At 45.7% G+C, this 26085-nt stretch overlaps 1 protein-coding gene across 2 annotated transcripts in view; it reads left to right on the forward strand.

Annotated features, from left to right (window-relative positions):
- LOC137126288 (zinc finger protein GLI2-like) overlaps positions 1 to 26085 on the forward strand; it is a 57705-nt gene that overhangs the window by 21687 nt on the left and 9933 nt on the right. For both annotated transcript variants that reach the window (XM_067502905.1, XM_067502904.1), the window contains 6 exons: positions 9990 to 10095; positions 16975 to 17177; positions 18527 to 18709; positions 23366 to 23567; positions 23740 to 23932; positions 24714 to 24824. In XM_067502905.1, the coding sequence (XP_067359006.1) occupies positions 9990 to 10095; positions 16975 to 17177; positions 18527 to 18709; positions 23366 to 23567; positions 23740 to 23932; positions 24714 to 24824 (998 nt within the window). The remainder of the gene's footprint in view (positions 1 to 9989; positions 10096 to 16974; positions 17178 to 18526; positions 18710 to 23365; positions 23568 to 23739; positions 23933 to 24713; positions 24825 to 26085) is intronic.

The following is a 26085-nucleotide window of genomic DNA, read 5'->3' on the forward strand; positions in this document are numbered from 1 at the left end:
GCTCAGTAAAAGAGCTGTTGTTGGGGCTGGAAATCAGCCACAATCACAGAGATCCTGACTGCGAGGATGCTCCAAACATCATTTGAACTGAAGATGCAGAGGAACGTGCGACTCTGTGCCAGTGCTGTAAAGTTTTTGTTGCACCACAATAAGAGGATGAGCTCAGTTTCGGAAAAGAAAAGATCAAATGCAGCACCATATACAAATATGGCCTGTGTGTGTGAATCACGGGTCGGCTCTGCAAATGAGAAACATTCGGCATAAAGTAAATTTACCCCAGACTTGTATTTGTGGCAGTACGGTGAGCCTTGAAAGGCCGTGTCAGCTAATCTCGACTGACAGCGCTGCAAACAGCTCTGAAAACGATCTAAACATGGGTTTAGTATTGTTTCCTAAACAGGTCTCAGATTTGGCCCGAAGAATCCATGTGATTTGTGCCTCTCTGCTTGGTCGGGGAGAGCTACAAGTGAAGCTACAAGCACCTCCACTGCCAATGTGGTGGGATGAAGTGGGGAGGGGCGGGCGGGGGGATTGAGTGGGAACAGGAAACAGTAATATGTTTGCAATAATGAGCTGGAACCAGCATCTCCAAACATCAACATGAGCAAACTACAGTTTTGCTCTTTTATTGGACTTTTCCAGAGAAGTTGGCGGTAGCAGCTGATTGGACGAGCCTTGAGCCATCAGCAGAGGCTTCTCATCTTCTGAAGTTAAAGCAAACAATCCACCTACGGCTCCCCGAGCAGCAGGAAGCAGCAGCAGGCTGCAGGGTAATCTGTGTGAGCCCTGTGCATGTGGGTGTAATGACACATTTCTTACTGACGGGTGAACTCCATCACAGCTGACAGCTCGTCTGTGGGGCCTCGGCCTCGAAACACACCCAGCTCCGACGGTAACATGAGCCCGAGTGACGACGGGGACCGGCACCAAACCTTGGCATGCGGCCTCCTGCCCCCGTTCACAATCAGACGGCATGTTGGAGGACGGAGGCCTCCCCTCTTCCAACAACCCCCTCAGCTGAGCTCTCGTTTCCTAATCAAGGGCTTCCCCTCTGTCTCTGAAATTACAGGAAAGAATGAGTGCGGCCTCTGAGCTGTGGGCTGTCAGGAGGATCAATCACGGTAATGTAGTGAGCTATGAAGGATTAGCACGATCCAGGGACCTAACTGTGTTTGTCTTAGCAGCCTGTGCTGGAAATTCACTGGTGATTTTTTTTTTTCTTAGCGTTTTCTGACCAGATTATGTAGTTTCCAGAGATGATCAGAAAATTGTACTGCGTGAGGAGTTGTCGAAAAAAGCTGCTCCCTTTTTCTGCAGAGCCTCTAATTCGGCCAGAGAGCTAATAGCTCCTTCAGACTAATCGCTGTCCTGGCGTGCTTTGTCTTCGAGCCATTGGCGGTGTTTGCACGAGCTAATTAGCCACCAAACCAGGCCGAGCCAGGATGGAAATAAGGTCAGCAAATATGCATATGAGCGCTGCTCTCATTTACACCATCTCTTACTTAATAAGTCAATAGAAAAGTTGCAGGAAACTCATTAGACAGGACTTTTAGGATGAACGACTGTAATGATGCGCCATGGACAGAGTGGGCGTCTTCTGGTCAGCACCATGCAGCGAGGAGGAAGTTTGAAGGTGCTTCATATTTAATATTTTCTTCTATTTGTAGAGGGACTGTTTTTCTTTTGAAATGCCTGCTTTCTCTCCTCCGCTTTGGTCCGGTTCCCCTTTGCAGTGGCACGACGAGACGAGGTGCGAGTCAGCGTTTAATTGTTCGTTGTGTGAGGCGCCGTTGCTCTGCTCAGCTCGGCACCAGGCGGTTTGCCGGTCACTGGTCAGTGGCCGAGACGACTCGCTCACGTTGCCCTCAACAGTCCTTCCTCTTAAGTCTCATGCAGAGTGGATCAATAACACACACTAGAGGACAGAGCACTTCTTAGTGTCCTCTTTACGTCTTTAGCTTCAGCATTTCTGTGCAGGACACTCCTGGAATTCTCGATGTTGCGATCACAACACTATTGTCATAAACACACTCATCACATGTGCAGCAGCTAAATAACTCACCCGGTGTTGCTCTGGTGCTTTTAAACTTTTAACACGTAGTGACTGCTTGTTGTGTTTAAACCAGTTTTCACTTTGTCTCAGGTCCCGGTGGCTTGAAATCGTAATATTTGTCCAGAAATGTTTCATCTCTGAGTGCTTCGTCCCTAATAAAAGTCCTCCTCCCCTCCTACTTTTCCACGCTGCAGCAGCTGTCTTCACTCACAGACAAATAGCTGCATGACAGCGGGATTTGCGTGTTTTGGCACGATGTGTGACAGACACAAAACCTGCTTCTGGAAAACGGGTCCACTTGTTGTTGCCTCTCACGGTCACGTCTTCCTCGTCTCAGTACAACCTGAACCTCAAACTGTACGTGTTTCATTTGCAATTTTGTTCAGTTTGGGTCATGTTTTCAACTCTTCTCCTGCAACTTAATTGATCATTTGTAATGTGATCGTCCACAAATTGTCCTTTTCTTTTCTGCCTTTTGCCAGTTTTTGCCAAGCTAGTAGACATATTTGAGACATTTTGGACGGCACGTCAGGGCGTGGACACTGTTCTGGGACATCAGCACGGCTGTTCATTTTATACTTTAACGGTTGTGAGTTTGTCTGTCCTTTTCTGTCCCTTTCACCCAGGTAACTTCATGGATGTTGACATCTGGGAAGTGACCCAGACGTGTGTGTTTCTACAGAAAACCATAATTCCCGTCTGTATGTTGACGCGAGGCTGAAGCAAAGAGAAACAGATGACTTTTCACATTGGGCTCGGCGTGGACGTGGTCTGAGGTCGGTGCTGGACGCGTGTCGGTGCAGACAGATCCACCTGAGGCAGAGCTGTTAGCGTCCCTCAGGGTGTAATCACACCCACAGTTGACCTTTTGTTCTGTTTGAATCTTAGTGGCAAAGTTTGTGTTTATAAAACGCTTTGGTTCATTTTGCTCAATTACAAGCCAACGGAGGCTTGTAAACTAAACTCGAGTGAAGCCCTGAGTGGCTTGTTTATGGGAGAGTTTGTGTAACGTGTCATCACAGCGGGGCAGATGTAAACAAATCAGGGTGCAGGTCTTGTAATTTTAGCCGTGCGCTGTAATTCCCCCTCTCGGGTGTTCGAGAAGACAAAGAAATAGATGAGTTTGGTCATCAGATGAAATGCTTCTGTAGTTGGATTTGGTTTCACTACGCTGTGCTGCTTCTCTCTGTCCCATAAACACGTTATTTAGTGTAGATTCCTGTAGTTAGTGCAGATTAACTTCAGACTCTTGCAACAGTCTAGGAATGAAATTAATAGGTCATTTTCGCTGATAAATGATCAAATAATACGAAGAAGATCTACATGGAAAAGATGATCCTGCCAGTCCTCAGCAGTGGGAAAGTGCTAATCAGGATTAGAAAGTCAATTGCCTTTAAGGTTTGTCCACTTTTCTCTATTGTTCTGTTTCAAACCGTGGCTCACATGCTTCTCTTTGAGGGAGAGGAGGAGGAGGAGACAGGAGTCAGTGGCATTGTTGAGGAAAGGTCAGTGAGGAGTGTGAAGGAGGCAGAAGGAGAGTCCAGAATGTGAAGACAAAGGCCACGATGGCGGTGGGAGGGACCACGTGATCTCTGACTTTGGACATGCGGGTTGTCCTCTGTTTGCAGGGGAGGTTCTGCTGAGTGCATTTGCTGGATTTTGTTTCGGAGACTTGAGGAGGCCTTCGCATCACAGAGTGACACTCGCTGGCAACGTTTTAGGCCAAAATAATAAATGGAAGTAAAGGAAGTGTTCGCGCTGGGGCGTCTGTCCTCTGTCTACACAAGAGACATTCAGGACAAACAGCTCAAGCTTTCTAAGATGACATGTTACCGTTGTTATGTAAAGCTTGTGAGGTGAAGGGATAAGAGAGCAAATATCTGATTTCCAAAAACTTCGATATTATCTGCAGGCGACAGGGAGCCACTAATAATATGCACAAGAGAGAGGTGGGATGTCTGTGTTGGTGAGGTCTCACCGTCCTTCAGATTTCAGTCCTGCTGTGCCCCTTATTTTACATGATGTCACACAGACATTTAAAATAAATCTGGTGAGGTGAGCAGAGCCTGGGGAGCATGTTGGTCAGAAAATAGAGACAGTACTGCTTCAGCAGATTGTGTCAGCCGTGCAGCGGAGCGTCCGTCGACATGGGAGGCGGCCGAGTGCTGACGCGATCTATTTTGGTCCGTCGAGCTGGAGGTCCGGGCCTCCTGTGCGATGATCCGGGAACTGGCAGGAGGAGACGGCTCCTGCTTCCACCTGTGACACATTCATCACCACCACGACGGCGACGGCGAGGAAGAGGAGATGCGTCACTGCTGCTTCCCTTCCGCCGCTCTCTCCCTGCTCTTCCAGGAGGCCTCCACCTCATTAAGACATCACAACAAGAACCTTACAGAGCTAATATGTAAAAGTGAGTCGCCTGTGTGCAGGTGTTATTCTTAGCTCGGGTTACCTCACCCTCCTCCTTCACTTTGGTGAAGAACTAGGTCTTTGTTTAATTTACAGACGGCCCATTGGAGGACTTTCCCGTTCAGCAGCTCCGCCAGTCCGCGCTGAGGCATAATCCCAGGCGCCCTCCTAGCAAGGGTGCCAGCGGGGTAATATGGATGTTAGCTGGGGAGCATGCTGACAGCCCCAGAAGCGACAATTTAATTCATTGTATTTTAATTATCGCTCTTATTCACCAGCTACGAGCTCTTCCTACGGCTCGGCTCGACAGCGCGGCTTTATCACCGGCCCGTCGGAGGAGATAATAAACTTTTGCTTTAAGGTAATTACTTAATCTGGACAAACCTGTGTGTTAAGCAGTGCTATTAAGCGAGGAGGTGATAAATCAGGCGTGCATTGAAGGTGGCTGATTACTCGACGGCGCAATCAGTCTTTGAACCCTCGCAGTCTTTTAAGTACCTAAATTACACAAACAGCATGCTAACAACACGCTGCTGGCTGCACGGTGAACAGAGGAGGCCCATCAGTGCCGCCGCCTCGCCGCCTGCCTGGTTTTATTATTAGCACGTGGCCTGAGCCCAGCTGTCCAAGTCTGATAAGTTACTCTCCCTTGTGGTGGTTTCGCCAGCGGGGCCACCTTGATACAGCCACACAGCCTGGATGGACGGAACGAAAAAGTCCAAAAACACTTCTTAAACACAAACTTTATTTCCTTAAATTAAGCCCTGAAGTGTCAGCATAGAGACCTACAAATCCTGAGGTGGCTGTTAAAGGAACACTGTGCATACCTGTTCTTCAGCTGTCCACAGACTTTTGGCCCCATATTGTACAGGGTGGATTTGCCTTTTTCTATACTCAGTTATGATGTTAAAGCTGAATGAAATATTCTAATTCCTGCTCATTCGTAAACCTGATTGTAAACCAGCAAAACATACAGTTGTGCAAATACCAAGTGGGTAAAATGTGGCAAAGAAACTAAAACTTTTTGAGCTAAGTTCAATTTTTGTTGTGAATTCAACTTTTAAAAGTGTCCTGGCAAACAAAGTATTGGCTCAAAATGCTCAAGGTGACTGGAAAGTTTGGAATTGGCCACGATCCTGCTACTACTTTATGTTGAAGCATGAGCTGTGATTTATCCTGTAAACAGTACTCAAGTAAACCGTCGCACCATTTAGCTTTTCATTCTTCTTACAATCGTTATTAGTAAATGGAGTCGTTTCTGGCACAATCATAAACTAGTTCTATGTTCACATCTTTTTGCAGCCCTCTTTGCTGTTCCTAACCCTAAATTTAGCCGAGGCTAAACTTTCAGTATCGCAGTGATTGTGCTGCGTGAGGCTGACTATGAAAAACTGGAGTCACACCGCTGCAGTGCTCCACCAGACAGTGAAACAAATGCTATCAAGCAAAGACTAATAGAGAGGCTGGAGCCTGGGCGGGGGCACGGCGCTCCTGCCTGACGCTGCTTACGCGCCCAGGGGGGATCGGGGCCCAGTGAATCAGGTAAATGCGGCTCTTGAACTCTCCTGAGCGCTCGCCTTTTGTTCTTACTATGGCGGCAGAACAATGGAGCTGCCTCCGTGATGGAATAAGCCTGCCTGGTCAATCCCCCGGCCAGGGCTGACTGGCCCGGGACCAGGCCCACAGAGGGGACCTCAGCCTGGATTACTGGATGATGGGCCGGATACCCGACATGCTGACAATGAGTCACTGACTTGCATCCTCCGGGTCCAACATGTCCAAGTTGGAAGGGCCATTCTTGCTGAGAAATCCGAGCCCAGAAGCTTTTGTAAGGAAGCATTTATTCCTGACTCCAGATTTTCTGCTACTCTACTGCTCTATTGTGACTCAGCTTGCTGCACTTAAAACTCCACCACAGGTAGAAATGCTAGCATTAGCGTCTAAGTATACTTAAATAACCGAAAGCAAAAAACCTTTATGCAGATGACGATGTGATATATAATTATTATTGCATTAATGTCTGAGCAATGAAACATTCGCTTTATTTTTTACTTGATGATATTTTGTTTTAAGAATCAGCATCTGCAAAGTAACAAGTAAATAAAAAATAACAACCAAACCAGTAGATTCTTCCATCTGTCTTTGTCGATCAGTTTAACTTTTTCATAACAGATATTTGTCTTCTTTGTCGTCCTAATTCACTCTTTCATTTTTAACTTAAAGTTGTAGTTTGTGATGACGATGCAATAGGAAGCACTTTGACTTCCGCTCATACCAAAGTATTTTCATCTATAGTTTCAAAGTCTCTCAGTATCATGTTTTGGTGACCCAGATTGAGCTGCTCCCCTTCACCCCACCTCTAATAGCTTACCCCCAACTCTTATGAATGGTGCATTAAGTGGAGCGGTTGTCTGAATGGGGCCCTTAGCTCCGCTCAGCCTGCACAGTGTTATGCAGTCAGACAGAGGGTAATTATAGTAGACTGGGCCAAATTACCACAGAGAATGTCTGGGACAGTGAAGGCGGTCAGTTTGGTCAGGAAGCAGAAGGGGACGGATGCCTACAATATTAGAGTCCTTCAAATGTCTTCGGAAAATATCAGAGCAGCACATGCAGAGAAAACTGAGAAAGACAAAGATTGAGACGCAATACGTAGTAATGGAGGATTCCGCTTCCCCAGTTCTCCTCCCTGCTGCCGTCGGACATTTCAGGTGTGCTGTCTTTATTCCAGATCAATTAATTGTTCCCTACAAACCCAGTGGAAAGAAAATGGTTTTAGTTTCTCTATTTTATGCTGTTTGTTAATTGTATTCACTCATGAATTATTTGTTTTGAATATTAATAAATATATATTCTAAGACAGTTCATTCATCAAACTATTAGTCCATATTTATGTAGAGTATGATCCCAAAAAGTTGTCTTTATGGTCTCTTTTGCATCATTGGTTGGGGTCTTTCTTTTTTGCATCTGTTTCCGCCTCAGACGTAGTTTCCATTTTGTGTTTTATTACCCGAGCTCTTTGTTTCTCTGTAAACAACATGTATCTACTTTTTATCCCGGGGCCCCCTGGACCTGCTCCCTGCAGACCCGTTCCACAATCCGTCCAGCAAGGTTTCATCGTTTAAGCACATTGTCACATAGTTTCTGCTTTGGTAAGATGAGACAATTTATCATGAAAAAAATTCGTAGTGATCGAAAACATGAAGCAGGCTGATAATTGATAATAAAAGAAGCATTGATTGCAGACAAGCTGCACATAAAATTTCCTGCTTGGGCCTAAACGAATGAGCAGAAACTGCGCGCTCAAAGTGCATGTTTGCGTTCACAGAAAAACGTGCAGAAAACAGTCAAAGCGATTCACGTTGTCATTCGAGACTAAGCAGAGCTCAGAGCGGTGATGTCGTGATGAGGCTCGTCACCAGAAAGGGATCTGGCTCGGTCTGGCCTCTGAGGCATTGTGCAGGCTGAAAATGAAGTAAAGAGAGCTATTTCTGCAGGCGTTTGGGGAGCGGGTCTGTCCGTGAGGCTGTCAGGGTGCAGAGTGAGAGGAATGGACCTGGAATGCTGACTCACTCAGGACTCGGGCCCCCGGGAGCCACGGGAGGCCCCGTTATCCCTGCCTGAGAACAGATAATGATCCGTGGCCATGACCCCTCCGCTCCAAAAATCCCAGGTCACTCTGGCGAGATTCCCACCAGAGTGTGTCTGAGTGTGAGTGTGACACTGGGAGAATTTTAATGCAATCCAGAGATCAGCTGGCTCACCTCTCCCTCCTCGCTCTCCATCTTCTTCTTCTTGTCCTCTCCAATCCGGCAGCACCGAGATCAGACACACCAGGTTGCAATTAACAGGATCTGAAAATTGCGGCGAGGACGAGTGAGAGAGGGAGTTAGGCAATGTTCTCATGGAGCTTTTCCAAAATAAAAACCTGAGAAAAATGTTAACGAGAACCATAACCTCCATAAAGTCAATTAAAGACCCCAAAAGGCTTCATTTATACGGTGGTAAAACGAAGACACGGCATTTCTGTGGTTTGGTGTTATCGGAACGGCTAATTAGTTCTGATGTTTGGGGTAAACGTCGCAGATCAGACGAGAAAAACTTTAATTAAAAATAAAAGGGGCCATTAAAAGGATGCACGATGAAAAGCACAAAGCTTGTAAAAGCACACGGCCATAAACAGAGACAAGTTAAATTAGAAGCAGAAACGCACCTTTATCACAGAACCTGGGCTTCACATTCTGGGCTTTATGACATATTTGCCTGCAAGCAGTCAAAACAAGTTCATGTTGTTGTGTGTTAGAAAACACAGAGGACACATGTCTTTGGAAGGCCTGACTCCTGAAACTCTGACGGATGTGGAATCAATCTACATAGAGCCTGATTTCACTGGATTTCACACTAATTTGTAGCTTTTTAATCACATATGTTGTTTTTTTTTCACTTTTCAGTTTAATTTCAATTCAAAGAAAAGTTCAACAGTTTGGGAAACACGCCTTCTTTCCAAAGTGAAGATAACGAGAACAATTGTTAAGGCCTGTGTGTTAGCATTAGCTTAGCTTGGTATAACAGCTTGTGTGCTCGTATGACGGATTATACAAAGACATTTTTCTTTTTGGTTGACTGCGAGGTTGCCAGGAAATCATATTTTAAATAAAACCGATGCGTAGCGGCATGAGGGGACAGGCCTTCATTTTTGGTCATATGTCACCCCAACTTTCTTCCAAGCCTGATCAATTTCCTCCGTCTAATCTCTGGGGCTGCATGCTGAAGAGGAGTTTCTCAGTTCTTCTTCACGACAATTTCATTTAAGCACTTTGCTGCTAAAAATGTCATGCAAGTGCAAGGAAACTCACTGAAGCTCCACTTGAAGCCTACAATTCCAGTTGAAAAGCCAGTTTTCTACAGGTGTCCCATAATCTTACCTTTAGCGATGAGCCGGGCTCAGGAACGAAGCATCAGGCCCTTGAAATCTATGAAAACGAAGTGAGGGAATCATTAAAGCCTAAAAACAACCATAAAAGTCACAAACAGACAAGACTCAAACCCATTCAGGTCGTGTTTAACAAAGTCTGGTGGTTCAGGTTCGGTGCAGAGACCCGGGCTGTTTGGATGGGGAGAGAGAAGAGGGCGCGGAGAAGAAAGCTTTTCCAAGTGCTGTCAGTCCCGGTTTGTGTCGGGGCTTCCACACAGTCGATCATCCCTTCTAGTTCAAAGACCGTCTAGCTGCAGGTCTTTGTCGAAAGCCTGGTTGGATATCTTTTATGTCCAACATGTAGAATTTCTTAGGACGACTTTGATTATTTATTTATCCCACTTCTCTTGTGTGATAGTGCCAAAATTTTACACGAAAGTGCTCAGCTTGTTCTGAAAATCATGTTGCCTTATTGTAGCCCTTTTGCCTTTGAAATCCATCTTTTCTTTTTTGAAGTCCCCCCCCCCCCCCCCCCCTCCTCCCTCCTCCCTCCTCCCTGCCTTTCCTCAGCTAACCCTCTTCTTCTTCTTTGCTTTTCTGTTCTTGCAGCCCCCCACCACCTCTTCCCCACCTTCCACACGCCGATCCCGATAGACGTGCGCCACCACGAGGGACGATACCACTACGATCCACACGCGCTGCACGCCATGCACGGGTAAGCTGCCACTGGAACGGTGGGTAAATATTTTTACACGCTGATGCAAACCATTAATACACATTCAGCCATGAATCTGCAACACAGAGGCTGTTTTTCCTTTTTTGCTTGTGAGAGTATCTGAGAGGGCGCTGATGAGAAGCGAGCGTTTGCCAAGTTCAATATCAAGAGCAGATGACAACATGCTGACGTCCAAAGTGAATAATCAATGCTGGTTCTGAATTTCCGCTCTGCAGCCCTTGTTTCTGAGACAGCTCGGTTATGTGGGCCAGCTTTGCTCTTTCGGCTGCAGCCGCTGGGGATGAAGCACTTATCTGATGCGGCGAGAAGTCGGCGCACGGCCTGAACTTACTGAGAAAATGTGACAAATGTCTTCTCTTTCCATAAAGCCGAGGTGCAAACTGTAAACGTGAGAAAGAGCTGATTCAGACACTGACGCTCAGGTGTGTAGTTTGTTGAATCTACAGTAAATCTAAATGACACTACTCCATTTTCATAATTCTGGACTTTTTTTAGATAGCTGTCTGTGACGAACATCCACGGAGCACTACAAAGACATCGGTTCCCCAGCAAATAGGAAGAAAATACTGCACGCTTTCCTGAAAGCTGCAACCATTAGGCCCTAAACTCTTTAAACTCTAAACCTATTGGACACAGTACAGCAATGTGCTTTCATGAATGGCAATTTCCTGTTGTCATTTGCAATAAAGCTCGTGTTGAACATAAACACATTAACTAAAGAAGACTTGGTGGACCCACTAAGAGAGGGGGATGTCGAGCTGAAAAGGTTGGAAACCAGCTGTGGTACGAGTAATGAATAGTTTAAAAAGTGCACTAATTCCTAATGAAATATCAAAACAAACTAACTGCAAATGATCACGTCAAGAACCTGAAAAAGTGCTCAAGTAAATGTTACTTTCCCGTTCCTGGATACATAAAAAGTACAAAATAAAGGAATCTCTCTCCATTAGCTGCGATCAGTAGGACCTGATCCATCACTGATGACATAACCCGTCCAACCTGCGTCCAGCACCTCTTTATATTCATTAATGGCTTGTTGTGGAGCTAATCTGTGTGGTGCAGGCCGTGCTGCCCCCGAGCTAGCGCTGTAATTAAACTCCCAGGGTGTAGAGGTCATAGCACAGGCTGCACGAGCTGCTGCAGCGCCGGTGGTGAGTCCCAGGCCGCTGCTGCTGTGGGCTTCAGCAAGAGATGCAATCCCATTCATTTTCTCCAGGGAAATCCGGAGGAGTTAATGCACAGCTCAGAGGCTAATCCGCCTTCACAGGTGTGTTGTTTGTAGCAGGAAGCATTAACCCACCAAACCAGCATTTGTGGCTAAAATTCTGCTGCAGATTGGGAAAACTTTCCAAGTTTCTGTGCTGTTTTTGAGTCGATTGTTATGGTTTGGGTTCATTTTCGACTTCTCTTATCGGCTCCGCAGCTTTTGGTCGTATCGCATGGTTTGCGCCAAAAGCCGGAGTCGAACGCTGGACCTCAGCGTCTGGGCGAGAAATTGTTAAAGTGCTTTAACACGAGCAGGAATTCAAACACCTGCGATGACGTGATGACCTGCTGGGGAACGTTGTGCTCCAGGCTTGGTCTTGGAAACAAGGCTTAGAAAAAGCTTAGGAAAGATGTGGAACCGGTAATGTTAAACAATGTACTGTACAAACTTTACTTCTTTGTCATTTCCACTTTGAAGCACGACAACTTTATACCGGAGCCGCACGAGTACAAAGTTACTTTATCACAAAAGGAAAAGTGGCGCCGGGACAAAAAAAATCAATAGAATTCTCCAAATAGTACTCTTACATTTAAATTCACAGATTTGATGGTGATGCATACTTCACGCCTGGCGGAAGCAGGGCTATTCATCACGCCGGCTGGGAAAGTGGAGGGCGGGGGAGGGGAGGGAAGGGAAGGGGGGTGGCTGTCCACGGACTCGGCCACCTTGATTAATGTGATTTGATCTTGACAGTGGACCCCTAATTCATCAAGACCTTGATCTAGCTGTCGCTCCCCCCTGCCTGTGCCAAATTCACCTAATTACAGGAACATTGCGCAGCAAATTAAGTGCGGTGTCATTTGTCGCCTTGTGCAGCACTTTATTATACACTCGTGGCAGCGTGTCAGAGGTCCCCTCCTTGATTGTTTAACATGACATCTCCGCGCCGTCCCCTTTATCATTGTTTGCATATACCGTAATGAGAGGGCTGGTTATTTTGTCAAGCCTGTCATAAAATGCGGCCGAGGGGAAGCTTCTTTTTTCTTCCTTCTTCCAACGGATACCAAGGGCGTTTTTTTCTTCTTCCTCGCCATCGCTGCCAGATGACAGTGAGGCCAGGACACTGCAGAAGGAAGAACCCCAGAGGGGGGGGGAGGGGGGGGGGGGGGGCACTCTCTTCCGTGGACCGAGCAAGCTGTAAGCCATCACGTACAGTAAGAAGCCAAAGTGAAGCCTGTCACCGGCCTGGATACTAAACTACGTGGAGACAACAGAGTAACTTGTTCTGTACATGACAAAATGTACACATCCGCACAGCAACTATGACGTGCAAGCTGGTCATCACGGACCCAGGAGCAAATGCAATGACTTCCTGTGTTAGACCCCCCAACAAAAAAAAGTTTAGCTTCAACATGCATTCAGCGGAGCAAATTTGCCTGCTGAAGGCAAAATTTCCTACGGGTCAAATCAGAGAGAAAGCGATGATGAAGCACACGAAGCTGCAGCTTGAGCTTCTCATATTAGGGAAATCTGATTGGGTGACAGCCTTTGTTCAGGTTCAGCTTCACATTGAATAAGCTGTTGTTCATCTGTTAATGAGATAAATGTTGGACTGAAGACATCTGAACTGGACCTCATCATCTCTGCACAACAATGCTGACACCTCTCAGTTGGTCCATAAACTCCTAAGCAGTCATCAATTGTAAGTGGTTTTGGAGAAGCTTTGAGTTCCTATTCAGAGCTCTGGATTCATGCTTCGTTTATCTCTTACTAAAGAGTCCAACTGGGCTGCTGACGTCACCAACAAGATACTGAAGTGATTTTTAAGCTCCAGTATAAACTCGTTAAACTCTCTGAGTTTATGTTTGCCTGAGTAACAAGCACATCTGCATTGGCAAATGATTAAATTAAGGTCATTCTGAAAGTTTCTTCCCAAAAGTTCACATCAAAATACTCTTGGTGTGAAACCTATTGGAGACTTCTTACGCAAAGCTCAGAGAACCTCAATCCAGCGATCTGTTTGTTTGTAAGTAGGTCATTTCTTCCCCTGTATGGTGGTGGGTTGGGGTGGGGGGGGGGTGGGGGTGGGGGTTGTTGCCTGTTCAGTTTGAGGCGTCCGCTTCACGCAGCAGACTCATAAACCTACAGTGGGAGTTTATTCAGCCGCACACTGGTCGATGTGATTTATCTAAATCAGAGTGCTCCCTGAGCCCGACACCGAAGACGAGACTCACTGTCACACTGTAATTCATCTCCCGTGTCGCCGAGAAGAGACCCACAACACACACACAGTAACGTTATAAAACAGACAAAAACTCAGAGCAGCACTGCAAAGCTAAAGAAATACTGTGCATGTAGGAGGATGCATGCGCTCATTTTAATGTCCAAACTACGATGCACACATTTCATTTAGTTTCATTTAGTTTTTCAGGAGCCGTGCTGTAAAATTACAAATGATGCATCTTTACCAAAAACAGAACATTATAAGACTCATCGTCAACTGGTTTATTGGGTTGTTTGATGAACTGTATAAATCGTTTTTTATACATATTTTGAATATTACATTACTTTCATTGACCAACTAATGCAGAAAATCAGGTGGTTCCAAAGGGTTCACTTACTTTTTCTGAGCAATTGTGAAAAGGTTCCAACTGAGTTTGAATTGTGGGGACTGTGTTGTGTCTAAACACACCTCATTAATGGGCCTGATATCATGGAGGCACCTGCCACACTTTGTGCCACTAAAATATGTAAACAGCAGTAAAAAGGGTGGGGAATAAGGTAATGTCTGCCACGAATTGTGCGAGACACGGCGTCTGATTAGCTGAAGCTCGGTGTTAAATACACGCTGCCTGCATTTCACATCATCCAGATGTGTTTTATTGACGAGCGAACACAGCTCTCCACAAGGGAACATTTAGAAGCCGAGACGTTGCAAAAAAATCAAGACACCTTTTGTATGAATGTGGGCCAGATCTGACTGAAATCTGAATGAAATCATTATGGCTGTATTCGAATGTCTCTAGCAGGTGACTTTCACAAAAATGTCTCTATACTGCACATTGCACGAATCTAAATGAAGAAAACAAACCTTTCCTTCGAAGAAAAGCTCCAAACGCTGCCTGTTCACACATTTTTGGATGTTCACCGAGCTGCTGTGCTCTTCCAACAGCCTATTACAAATGATTCAAAAATGAAAGAAATTGGAGCACAAGCCAAAGTTTGCATTAGTTAGCCGAGGTGTCTGGAGCTGCAGTACATCTAGTTTGAACCGCTATGTGTGATTTAACAATGACGACAACTCCTCAAAGGACAGTGGGTCAAAGAAAACCACCTGTTACTTAACAAAATAAATTGCGAAATTTGAGTTAGTTTTTTGGAAAGATCATTACTTCACCTAACTTTTTGCACTTTTTGGCCACAGAGGCATGAAAGCGACAAGTAAGATGATTTAACAAATCAGTTTGTGTCCTCACGAGAGGAACAATAGCACCAATCAGTTCAACTGATGTTCCAAAACCCGCCGATGTTGGCACGAAGATAGGTCTGAAAACACATTAGACTGCTGTTTCCCACTGAAACCTTTGGCAAAAGTAACGAAACCCGTTGTTTTTCTATTGCGTTTTGGGGCAGATTTTAAGGGACAAACTAATATCATCTGCAAAACTGAGCATAGGATGATAAAACGGGATTTTGTCGTTTAATGTGAAAATTTGGGTTTGGTTTTAAGCCTATGAGCTAGTTGTGCTCCTCTCAGCTAAAGAACATAATTCTTCTTGACAGCTTGAATAAAGTACCTGGACTTCAAAAAGCCACTCATTCAGTTCAAAACTCGCTCATAAAAACACATGAGAAAATATGTGGAGTTAATTGACTTCATTCTCAACCCCAACACGACTTTACGCTTCAAACCCTAGAGACTAGACGAAGCCTCGCTCTTTTCATGTGAACCCAACATTGTGTTAGTAATTGTCCACTTCCAATTCTCCAGGTGGGCTCCACCCTGGCGCCAAACCAGGATACGCTCTGAAGATCTGGCATTGTGTTTGCCCAGTGCTGCATACATGCTAAGAAAACCACCTACAGCCAGCCCCCTTTTTCAATATCTGAATCTTAAATAATTTATTCTCCCCAAACACTTCCCAACTGTGCCCCTTCCATCATGAAGCAGCCGCTCACTTAATGAAAACTTTTTACGCTAGATGTAAAGATAGAAATGTTCAGTTCTTCATATGATTCAGATTGGGATTGTTGGGGGAGCTTGTTATCTTGGCAAACAAAACTTCTTAGACCGGCCACAAAGACAAATAGAGCTCACCTGCAGGCCGTTACATGACAAGGGCATTAATTATTAAACCAGGCTGAGGGGCTGATTATGTATTTAGGTGAAAAAGCAGATCTTTATCTTCTTGCACAGAGAGAAAGAACAACATCTCGCCTCACTTGTGATGCAATCCAGCAGGTTGGCTGTGAGATAATGAAGCCTTTGTGGGATGTTAGGGGAACGAGAAGAAGTGTGTATTTTTAATGAAGAAGTCAGGTAAACGAGACAGAAATGATTTTAGGATGGGGGGGGCACAACCTGAACGTGTGCTCAGACAGAGAACAAAGCTTTTCTTAATTTACTCTGAAGGCACATTTTTCTTTTGCATTTTATCATTTATTTTGAAGCCCCCCATCAACTGCTCCAAACCATCACTTTGTGATCTGCAGAAAGATGAAATGAACTAATACAAGGGCTATAAATAGATGCGCATTCTAACATTGAAATCACGCTCCTTTTTGGTTTTTATAAAAACATTAGAAGATCCTCAACGAACCAAACTCGAGCACCAAGTCCACTGATTTTACAGCATAATTAAAAACAAAAACTTGGGACATGGAGACAGAATAACAAGATCCTTTACCCACCATCGAAGGCCTGATGAACTGTGTTATGGGAAATGTAGGATCCAGAGCTTTTGGATCCACATGTTCCTGCAGTATTCTGCCATTTAATACAAGTGTAATACTAACAACAATAACTGGTGGTTTGAAACTCTGTATGTTATGTGTCCAACCCTCTGAAGTCCAGGGTGTCAGCTTTACAGTACTTAATCAGGTTCATCTTGGAAAACTCACAAACGTCCCACGATTGACCCCGGAGTGTTTTGTCGCTTTAAACGAGCCGACACCGATAAATGACACCGCTACACGCCCCGTGGATGCAAGTGTAATCTGGAGAGGCGGTCGCCCACCATACAACACTTCCTCCCTCCCCATCTACTCATCTGCGTTGACCCCTATCTCACCTCTCCCTCCGACTCTCCCAGATCAAAAGCTCGATAGAGGAGATGTGTTAGACGTGATCTCACTCTCAACACTGTCTGCGTACGCACAGAGGTGGATGCTCAGAGGATCGGGTTAGCAGATGGATTACCCTAGACGCTTGCTGGAGGAAGTTGACGCGAGCAAAGGTGCTTGAGGTGGTCGTGTCAAAGCATGCTTTATGCTGGTTGCATGCAGAATTCAGAGAAAAGATCCGGCTTCAGGTTCCATAGAGCTCTGTTGTCTAAAACAACTAAAGTGAGCCACACTGCAGTTCATGTGGTTTGAAGTTGTGTGTCTTAAAGCTGCTCATGATAAACATAGATCTTCTCTCTCCTGTTCAGCCCTGCAGGTTTGGCCAGCAGCCCCGTCATATCTGACATCTCCCTGATCCGCCTTTCACCAGCCACGGTGACGAATGGCGACTCCCCTTTCAGCCCGCCTCACCCGTACGTCAACCCCCACATGGAGCACTACCTGCGCTCTGTGCACGGCAGCCCCACCCTGTCCATGATCTCAGCAGCCAGAGGACTCAGCCCAGCAGACCGTAAGTCCACCAGCTCACATTGCCATCCAGGAAGGCAAACCTGGACCCTGGTGTTATGAAGTACTTCTGACAGCTTCTGGCTGATTATTTAGATATTAAGTATGTTGATCATGCACGTCACCAGATGCTGTGAGGTTATACTGGTAATAATCTGTTTTACAATAAGCATCACACAGTGGGAACATAGACTTTATTCAAAAACAATAGTCGGGGAGCAGCAAACTCATAGCGTGTTACAAACCAACAGTATACTGAGAGGGAACCGTTTAAAAACTGATCTTTGGGAGGCGATAAAAGGAAAACAATGCTGGCGAATACTCATCCACACACACATTTAGCAGGATGCGATGACAAGTTTTTCTTCAGCGCTGAGTTACAACAACAGATTCGAGCAGAAGGGCGGGATATAAATCTTCTTTTACAGTCTGTCAGAGCTAATGTGGCAATGCTTTTAAACTTAAATAAGCGGCCGCACCTGAGATCTGGCTGTGATAAAGGTGCGTAAAAGGAAGAAAAAAAAAGGGGGGGGGGCTTATTTGCAGTGAAGGGAATGCAAATAGACGAGGCTGTGGGATTTTATATGTTCCAGGTGACCTTTTTTCCCCACAAACTGTCCACTGATGTAACATCCTGTCATCATCTGGACTCTTAGTTTCTGCCGCATGTCTTATTTCCCACAGAGTTTCATTTGATTAAGAAAAACGCTCTGGTCCTTATCTGCTGCCTTCCTCGTCTTCTTTTTTTTAAAGGGGGAATGGGATCCTGTAAGGGAGCTTTAAGGGCGAATACTTCACCTGTGAAGTCACCGCGAGCACAGTGTCTGCTCTCTGTTACGTCCCAAAACTTAATGTCACCTGAAAGGTCACCTAGGAGTCCGGGGAAAGAGGCAGAGTCCCACAGACAATGGGGAGACGTTTGGTTTGCCTCAGATGAAGAGGGAGAAGGGGAGCTAGGCGTAAAACCGATTCATTTTCCAGTCTTATTGGGGCCGACACTTTGGAAAGCACTTTCCTGTGTGGAGCACGGAGCAGGTGAACACACTGGGGGGGGGGGGGAGGCATGTGAGGGGATTTACAGTGAAAGAAAGAAGGAAAAATAAAGGATTCCTCAGTGTTTATACTCCCGTGACTTTGTTACGTACCCAAACAAAGAAAACCTACTACCACCTCCACAGACCATTGCACATGGGTGACCCCACCCTGTTGGCCCCTTGCTCCATTCAAAGATCTCAGCAAGAGCCGTAACACATTAGGAATTTAACCCACTTCTCTCCATCCTTCCATCTTCCCTTGTCCTACCTCACTACCTCTGCTCTGCCCCCTCTCCCCCTCACTCTCTCTCTAATACAGTGGCCCATGAGCATTTGAAGGAGCGTGGACTGTTCGGGCTTCCTCCCCCTCCTCCCGGGGCCACACCGCCCGAGTATTACCACCTGATGACCAGCCACCGAAGCCCCTACAGTGAGCTGCTCATGCAGGGGGCTGGGGTCACTGCGGGGGCCCACCTGTCAGAGTACATCACCCCCATTGATGGTGAGAAACAGTTTTTGTTCTGGGGGTTTCGTCAAACAAGCTCTGACTAACAAACTGTAAAGCTGTTTGTTGAATGTTTTCAACCACTTAAAATCACTGATCGTGCTGCTCTGTGTCTCTTAGATTTTAGCAATTATCCACTATGAATAATATATCAGCTCCGGTACCTTTTTAAGGTGCTAATGTGTCATAAGTCTGCGGTGATTTAGGTGATATGACTTTATTCTGCCCTCTAGTGGCCAGAAAGCGTTTACCGTAGCATTAAAGACGACCTGGGTCCTAAAAATGATTCGTTTTCTCAAGGAATGTAGTGAGATCTTGGTTAAATCATAGGCTGTTTTGTTTTTTCAATATAAAGTTTGTAGAGTCAAATGTGACATCGAGTAGTTAATGTGAAGCAACTTTTGAAGCCGCCGCTAAAAATCAAAATGCACAAAAGAGCCTAGAACATGCAAATGGGTCTGTTTTTGCAAACATGACAACATTAACATTAATTATTAATGTGGGAAAGTAGCTAAAGCTACAATTATTTGATTAATCAACTAACAGTTTCAGAAGTTCATCGAATCAAATTAACATCAAACCAGAAAAAAGGCATCGTTCTGTTGCATTTTCTTCAAAGGAATTTATTTCCATTATGGATTCATAGGATGATTGTTTCTATGTCAGGAATAATTATATTGATCAGTTATGGGTCAATAAAATGATCAATGCCTTGTTAAGATGACACTAAAATTAATTTATAGCTAATTCCGGTACACTGCAGGTGCAGGTATGAAACTGATGAGACTTCCTCCTCCAGTATCTGCTGGTGAATGTCAGGACACTTTGTCATGCACTGTTTTCCTGAAGCCAACATGGGAGCTTGGGCCGAGGATGTGCACTTAAAGCAAAGTCTGGAGCAGCCCACCCTCTTCCATCGAATGAGCTGCTTTGACACTGATTAAGGAGAATAAAATTCCTATCAAGCCATGAAGAACATGAAACAAAGATCAGAGGAGCGGCGTATAAATAAAAAAGCCTTGTATCCATTTTTCATGTCCGACAACTTCAAACGGCCGTTGGCCTTCAGGTATCCGCCGCTCACTGCCCAGTGTTTCTCCCTGCAGAGTCTCCAGCAGCACTTTTCCATAAACATCCGCAACTCATTGTGCCGCTGTGACATTTCCAGCGCACGCCATCGCAGGGCACGTTAGGTCACAGCAGGTGTAACTGATGTACCGAGTGCCTACTTTGATGCCGCGCTTTGCTCGCCACCTTAAAAGGGCCGCCAGGCCTGAGAGGGAGAGCAACTCCAGAGACAACGTCTGTCTCATCGTAGCGTCCGCCTTCTCGGCAATGTCACGGCCGATAGACGTCGTGGTCAGTACCTGTGCTGCGCTTCCAACGTCTGCCTCAGATTGTGAGTGTACAAAGATGCCCAGGCTCCATTTTTCAGGCTCTCTCGGTGGCTCAACAAGTCGTCAGCCTGCGTTGAACTGTTTCCCTGCAGGTTCAGCAGACAGAGGGTTGTGAATGAGTCCGCTGTGTTGTGGTGTCGGAGGCCAAGCTTGTGCTGCTGAGAGCAATGGCAGGCTGCCAGCGGTGTGAAGCTGGGCCTGCCGGGCTCACTAAAGCTGTCATAACTTAGTTTCCAGCCGTCTCCGACACTGTGCAGCCGCTGAGGCCGAAGCTAACGGAAAGCACGGCTGGCCGTCCTGCCAAAACATCACTGTGAAGTTATTGAGTCAGACTGTGGGAAGACAGAGGCAGCAGTAAAAGGACTGTGGAACAAGATGAAAACTGATGCTTTAGTTATTATTAACATGCTGTAATGTGCTGATTATATGTTATGTTGTGTTATGTTGGTTGGTTTCTCCCATGTACACAAAGTATCTGCATCTTGTTTTATGCTATGGAGCAATTATTGGACACTGAGGTCACCTGATCCTGATCCTTAGTGGTATTTGTAGTCGAAACAAGCTAAAATACAATCTACAAATTAAATTATGATATGAGTACACGGATGCACCCAGAGTGATCACTGATAACGTGATCTCCACCCTGAGATTCTGTGCCGGCTTGTCAGATCCTGCTCGCCTCTACCATCGTTCCCACATCCATCTTTTGGAAGAATGTGGAGTCGCGCACACTTGTAGAATCAGCGCCAAGGTGCAGCAAAGCTGCTCTGGCAGCACATGGTGACCATTTGTCCAAAAGACAATCTCACTGATGAGGAGGATGATGGTGCTGGAGTGCGCTTTAATACATCAGCTCATGGAAAAATTTGTCTGTGCATCTGCTTTTTTCTTAGTTCTTATTCTTGTGTGCTGACAAATCTGTAGCAAAGTTTAAATATGGTTGTCAGTCACACACATGCAAGACACAGCAAACCAACTTTGTGTTGTAAAAAACCGCAGACGTGATTATGTCTTCGTCGAGAACGTAGCCACTGTTGGAGCCTTTATGGACGCAGTGCATTTTTATTAATGGGACAACGAAGAGGTGGTTGTACGAGAGCCTGGAGTTTGTAGTAAGGTTTAGGCAACAACAGCACTTTTTAACAAAGGGGTTAAGGTCAGAGAAAGATTGTGGATTTGTTTAAAGGCAAATAAAGAAATTGTTTGTGAGGTCAGACTCTGTTTTGCTCTATTAAGGCACTAAAACCAAATAAATGAATAAATAAATCGCCGTTAGAGTTTAGTTGCCCAGTTTGAACCTGCAGCCTTCTGCTTTCTAACAGTTCAGTTACGCACAGACCACAGCGCCAACAACAGCCTCAGGGGCTGCAGCACACACCCTCACACACACTCATTCAGTCTCCAAATCACTGCTCACACACTCCTCCTTCCTCTCTCGCCGTGACGGCCGCTGATATAAATCACAATGGAGGGTGTGAGGATGGGGGAGGGATGTGGCGAGCAAGCGGAGCCGAGTGTTTCCATTGGCCCATTTATCAGGGGGGAAGTGGCACATTAATAAACACATCTCCCCAGAGGTGAGAGGAAGTAACAGAGATGAATACGGCTGCCAGGTCTGAACGGCTTGGTCTGAGCCGCTGCGATCGCCGATAACATAAACAACACACCTGGCCCCCTCCCCCCGCCATCAGCCTGAGCTACATCTCAACTGTAGCTGGTTAAACATCCAAATTAGCGTCGCACGACACCAGCCCCCCAAAATGGGAAACGCTGTTGGTGATAAACCCTATTTGCTGAGACAGAGCGGTGATGTTGTTCTCTTCTGTGGATTCGTTAGATCATCATTTAAATTCCATACGTCCCCTCGCCCCTCTGCTCCAGTCTCACAGCACCAATTTCTAAACAGATAACACACGTTGGAGAGTTGTACTGCAGGAGCTGCCTGGAAACGACCTTTTAGCCCTCGTCATCGAGGTTTGGAGCGATTACACGCCGAGCTGCTCGCGGAAAATAGGCCCGACATCTCACGGCCGGGACAGGAAGCGGAGTTTTGAACCACACCCCGTTCTTTTATTCGTCTTCACTTCTTTTACCTGATGCATCGTTAGGGGCCTTTTGCACGTTGCTGCCACCAACAGTCAGACAGTAAAACGGCGCAAAAAAGGGGAGAGAGGCCCTTATTCGTTTCGTTTGCTAGTGTCGGAGATGTGACTCATTGCAACACGCCAGCATAAACAGGAAGTTCAGAGCCATCAAACAGCTGAGGGCGAAGCCGGGTCTGAGATCGATCAGATCGCTCCGCGTACTTTTCCTCGCAGTTGAAATCAATTCTCTGTAAATTGCCCTCATTTAACATGGTGAAGCACAACCCAGGCTGTGTGATGTTTATCTCTAGTAATTACGGGAATTATTGTGGCAAGACTGATTAGTTATGTGTGAATCTTAATGGGGTCACCACATGTGGGCAGATGTCAGAGCTGCCCAGCTCCAGCGGCTCTGGAATTAGAGACTGTGTCAGCGTGAGGAATAGAGTGGTTGCTATAAAATATGTGATTCATATTCACTTTGGTGGAAACTAAGACAAAGAAATCAACGGTGCTTAATTAAAGGACACAGGATAAATAAATGAGCCCTAAGACACATAAAATGTCCCAAGGAGACCAAAAACAACATGACAGCCTCATTTGTGTTTGTTTTGTGTCAGAAAGGGTTGGGGGGCTTTTTATCCGTCCACTCTACAATTATAAACACGAGACTGAAATATTCTTATGACACCGAATGAGTTGTTGACGGATTTGAAGGCAGTAAAAGTAATTTCTAGGTGCAGCATCCTGGAATCGGCCGAAGCTCTCAGCTCTTCCCCTGTTCGCTGAAACACACTGTGCGAGATTTATTTAATTAAATCTGCTGCCAGGCTCAGTTTCCATCACTCCGCTGCGCATTGGCTGTGAATCCGCCCTGAGCTCTCGCAGACAGTCGCCCTGTGTCTGCAGGGTGCGAGTGTCGCGGGGAGGCCGGGCCGGCATCAATCACCGGCTCCCTCCTCAGCGTTCGACAGCACGGGATGCTTTTAAGGAGATGAGGAGTGAGTCTCTACATTTCAGCAATCGTTCTTTTAGATCGAGAGAGTTTGGAGTCGCAGGAGGCGTCTCTGGATTAGGGTTATGAGGGATGGTGTAATCTTTGACCAACTGCTCTAGACATTGTCCTCTAGGGCAACCAAACTTCAGCATTGACCCACCTGTGTGTCCTGCAGTGTCGCGGTTCTCCAGCCCCAGACTGACGCCGAGGCTGAGCAGGAAGAGGGCCCTGTCCATCTCGCCGCTGTCTGACGCCAGCATCGACCTGCAGACCATGATCCGCACCTCGCCCAACTCGCTGGTGGCTTACATCAACAACTCGCGCTCCAGCTCGGCTGCCAGCAGCTCCTACGGACACCTGTCCGTGGGAGGACTCAGGTAAACTATTCCTCCCATGGTCTCTTCTTTCTGCGCTCCTCATCCTCACACCTTTCCTTTTGTTCCTTACCTGCTTTTCTTTCTCTCTACTTTTCTACCATCTCATTTATTACAGTTTCCCTCCGTTTGCTTTTCGCTGCCTGTTCTCAGTCCTTGTGTTTCTGTTTCACAGCCCGTCCTTCCCCTTCCCTCATCCCATCAACCCTGTGGCCTACCAGCAGCTCCTCTCCCAGCAGCGGGGTCTCAGCGCCTTCGGCCACACCCCGCCCCTCATCCAACCTCCGCCAACCTTCTCCGGCCGCCAGTCGGGCCTGGGACTCTCGCCCTTACCCACGTCCATCCACAGCAGCGACCTGACACCAAAGGTGAAGAGACACATGAAGCACAGGCTGATGGGAAAAGAAATAATTCAAATTAATGGTTGGGATTCACAAATATTAGTAAATATTAGTAAATACCAAAAAATTAGTAAATATCCATTCAGAGCGTCGTCTAATCTGTGACCCGAACCAAACTTACAGATGTGTCAGAGAGGTCAGCGAGTGCACAGGAAGGAGGAGATATGCTGATCATCTGAATCCCATAAATCCCACATAAATCAAATAAGAAAGGGGATATGTGGCTAATGGACAATTTATTTACCCAGTTGGAACTTTATACTGATTATCCGTCTGTTTGATTTGTTTCGACCTTTCTTTTTCTTATTTTGTTGGGCTGTTGAAACCTGAGCTTTTCTTTTTCCTTTACAATAATTAGAGCTAACTGAAACCAATTAAAGCCTGAAAACTTTGGCCGAATTCTGCCAGATTAACGTGCAAACGACGTAGGTGTTCAGGTTTGAAAATGCACAATTACTGCCAATATTTACCGTCTTTGTAGCACTTTCTGTATTAAATGAATCAAATGAGGAAATGTGTGGAGAGACTATTTGAACACCAGACATTATAGTTTGTCTGCCTGTAGCTCACCACATTTTACTGATAAGAAAACGTTAATCTCAGAGTCCACTTTGCCTCATTCACTATGCGTTTGTGGTACAACTATAGAAAACGAAAAAAGCTCATTCATTATTTTTGAATTTAGGAAATATAATTTACTTGGCAGCCAGAGGCTGATGCCGAATCTGCTCTTTGTTCCTCTCCTCAGAACCCCGGTAACGACTCTGCCGTCAGCAGCACAGTCGACCCCATGACCACCAAAAGGTCAAAGGTCAAGAGCGAAAGGGAGGGATTGAGGCCTTCATCTCCTTGTTCACCGGTACGAGAAAGAAATCATCTTCCACACATATTATCAGACTATTATCTGAGAATTCTTCCAGAAATTAGAAACTGCTAAATTCTTGATGCAGCAATGACTCGTTTGTGCTTGGAAAACCCTTCTCTCATAAACTGAGGGTTCATTTTGGACAAATCTGCGAGGACTTTTTTGCAAACTCAGGAGATCTTCTTTCACGTTAGCACATTTCCTGGAAAGCCGAGACATTATTAGAAATGTAGTGCATTTTTGCAAGATCAGATTTGTGAGATTTCGTTCCTGTCGTCACTGAGCTACAGAGGGTATTTTTGGAAAGTCTAGACGTTCAGGATACTTTACGACAATGAGGCCATTAGGAGCAAAGTGCTGCGAATTTTTAGAAACGAGTCATTTTTGGTGCTGTTCGGTTTGTGTCCTGATCGCTGGCGTGACTCACGGCCCCAGGGAGCCGGAGCCTCCGGTGACCCCCTCTATCTCGGCAAGAGAAAAACTCCACGTGATAAGAGCTTTGCATCCATTCATTTGGTCCCCCCTCCCTCTCCTTTTCCCTGGCTACTGTAAACTGTGCCAGAGCACTTCATTTTCATGAAATATTGGCCGGGCTTTATTGTCATCTGAGGAGCCTTTTTCTCTTTCTTTTGACAAATTTGCAGCTCCTCCTCGATAGCGAGGCAAGTTTGGGCTTGATGCATGGGGACGGCAGTACGAGCAATCGTCTTGGGGCCACCAGAATTGATGAAGATAGCGTGTGTGGGGCAGAGACAAACGTGCTGCAGTCAGCATGTTGTGTGTGTGTGCTGGTGCCGTGTGTGTTGGTGGAGGCGAACAGGAAGCTGGGTGTCACGTTCTGTCTTACACATGCATCTGAACTCATGCACATCTGTCTATGGACTTTGACTTTTAGACACAGTGAAAGAATTTTTGGAAAAGTTTGGATTCTGAATTTTTTCAGATTTCTTTTAGTGAGGAGACCTTAACAAAAGCTGGGGCTGAATTTTGATTTTTATTTATTCAGAATGACATTTTAGAAACTTTTTCAGAATCTCTTAACATTATATGAACCGTGTGTTCACTCTAAGCATATTTTGAATAACCACATTTTTGACACATACTTTGGAAAATTCGGTTATTTTTGTGGAAACATTTTAAAAATGTTTGTTTTTTTTTGCATTGACGGTTTTGAAACGTAGGTGTGTTTGAAAACTGGGATGTGTGAGATTATTTTTGAAAAGTTTGAAATCTAAAAAAACTTTATTTAAACTAA

The sequence above is a fragment of the Channa argus genome, chromosome 4, assembly GCF_033026475.1.
Source record: "Channa argus isolate prfri chromosome 4, Channa argus male v1.0, whole genome shotgun sequence".
NCBI classification, from domain to species: domain Eukaryota; kingdom Metazoa; phylum Chordata; class Actinopteri; order Anabantiformes; family Channidae; genus Channa; species Channa argus.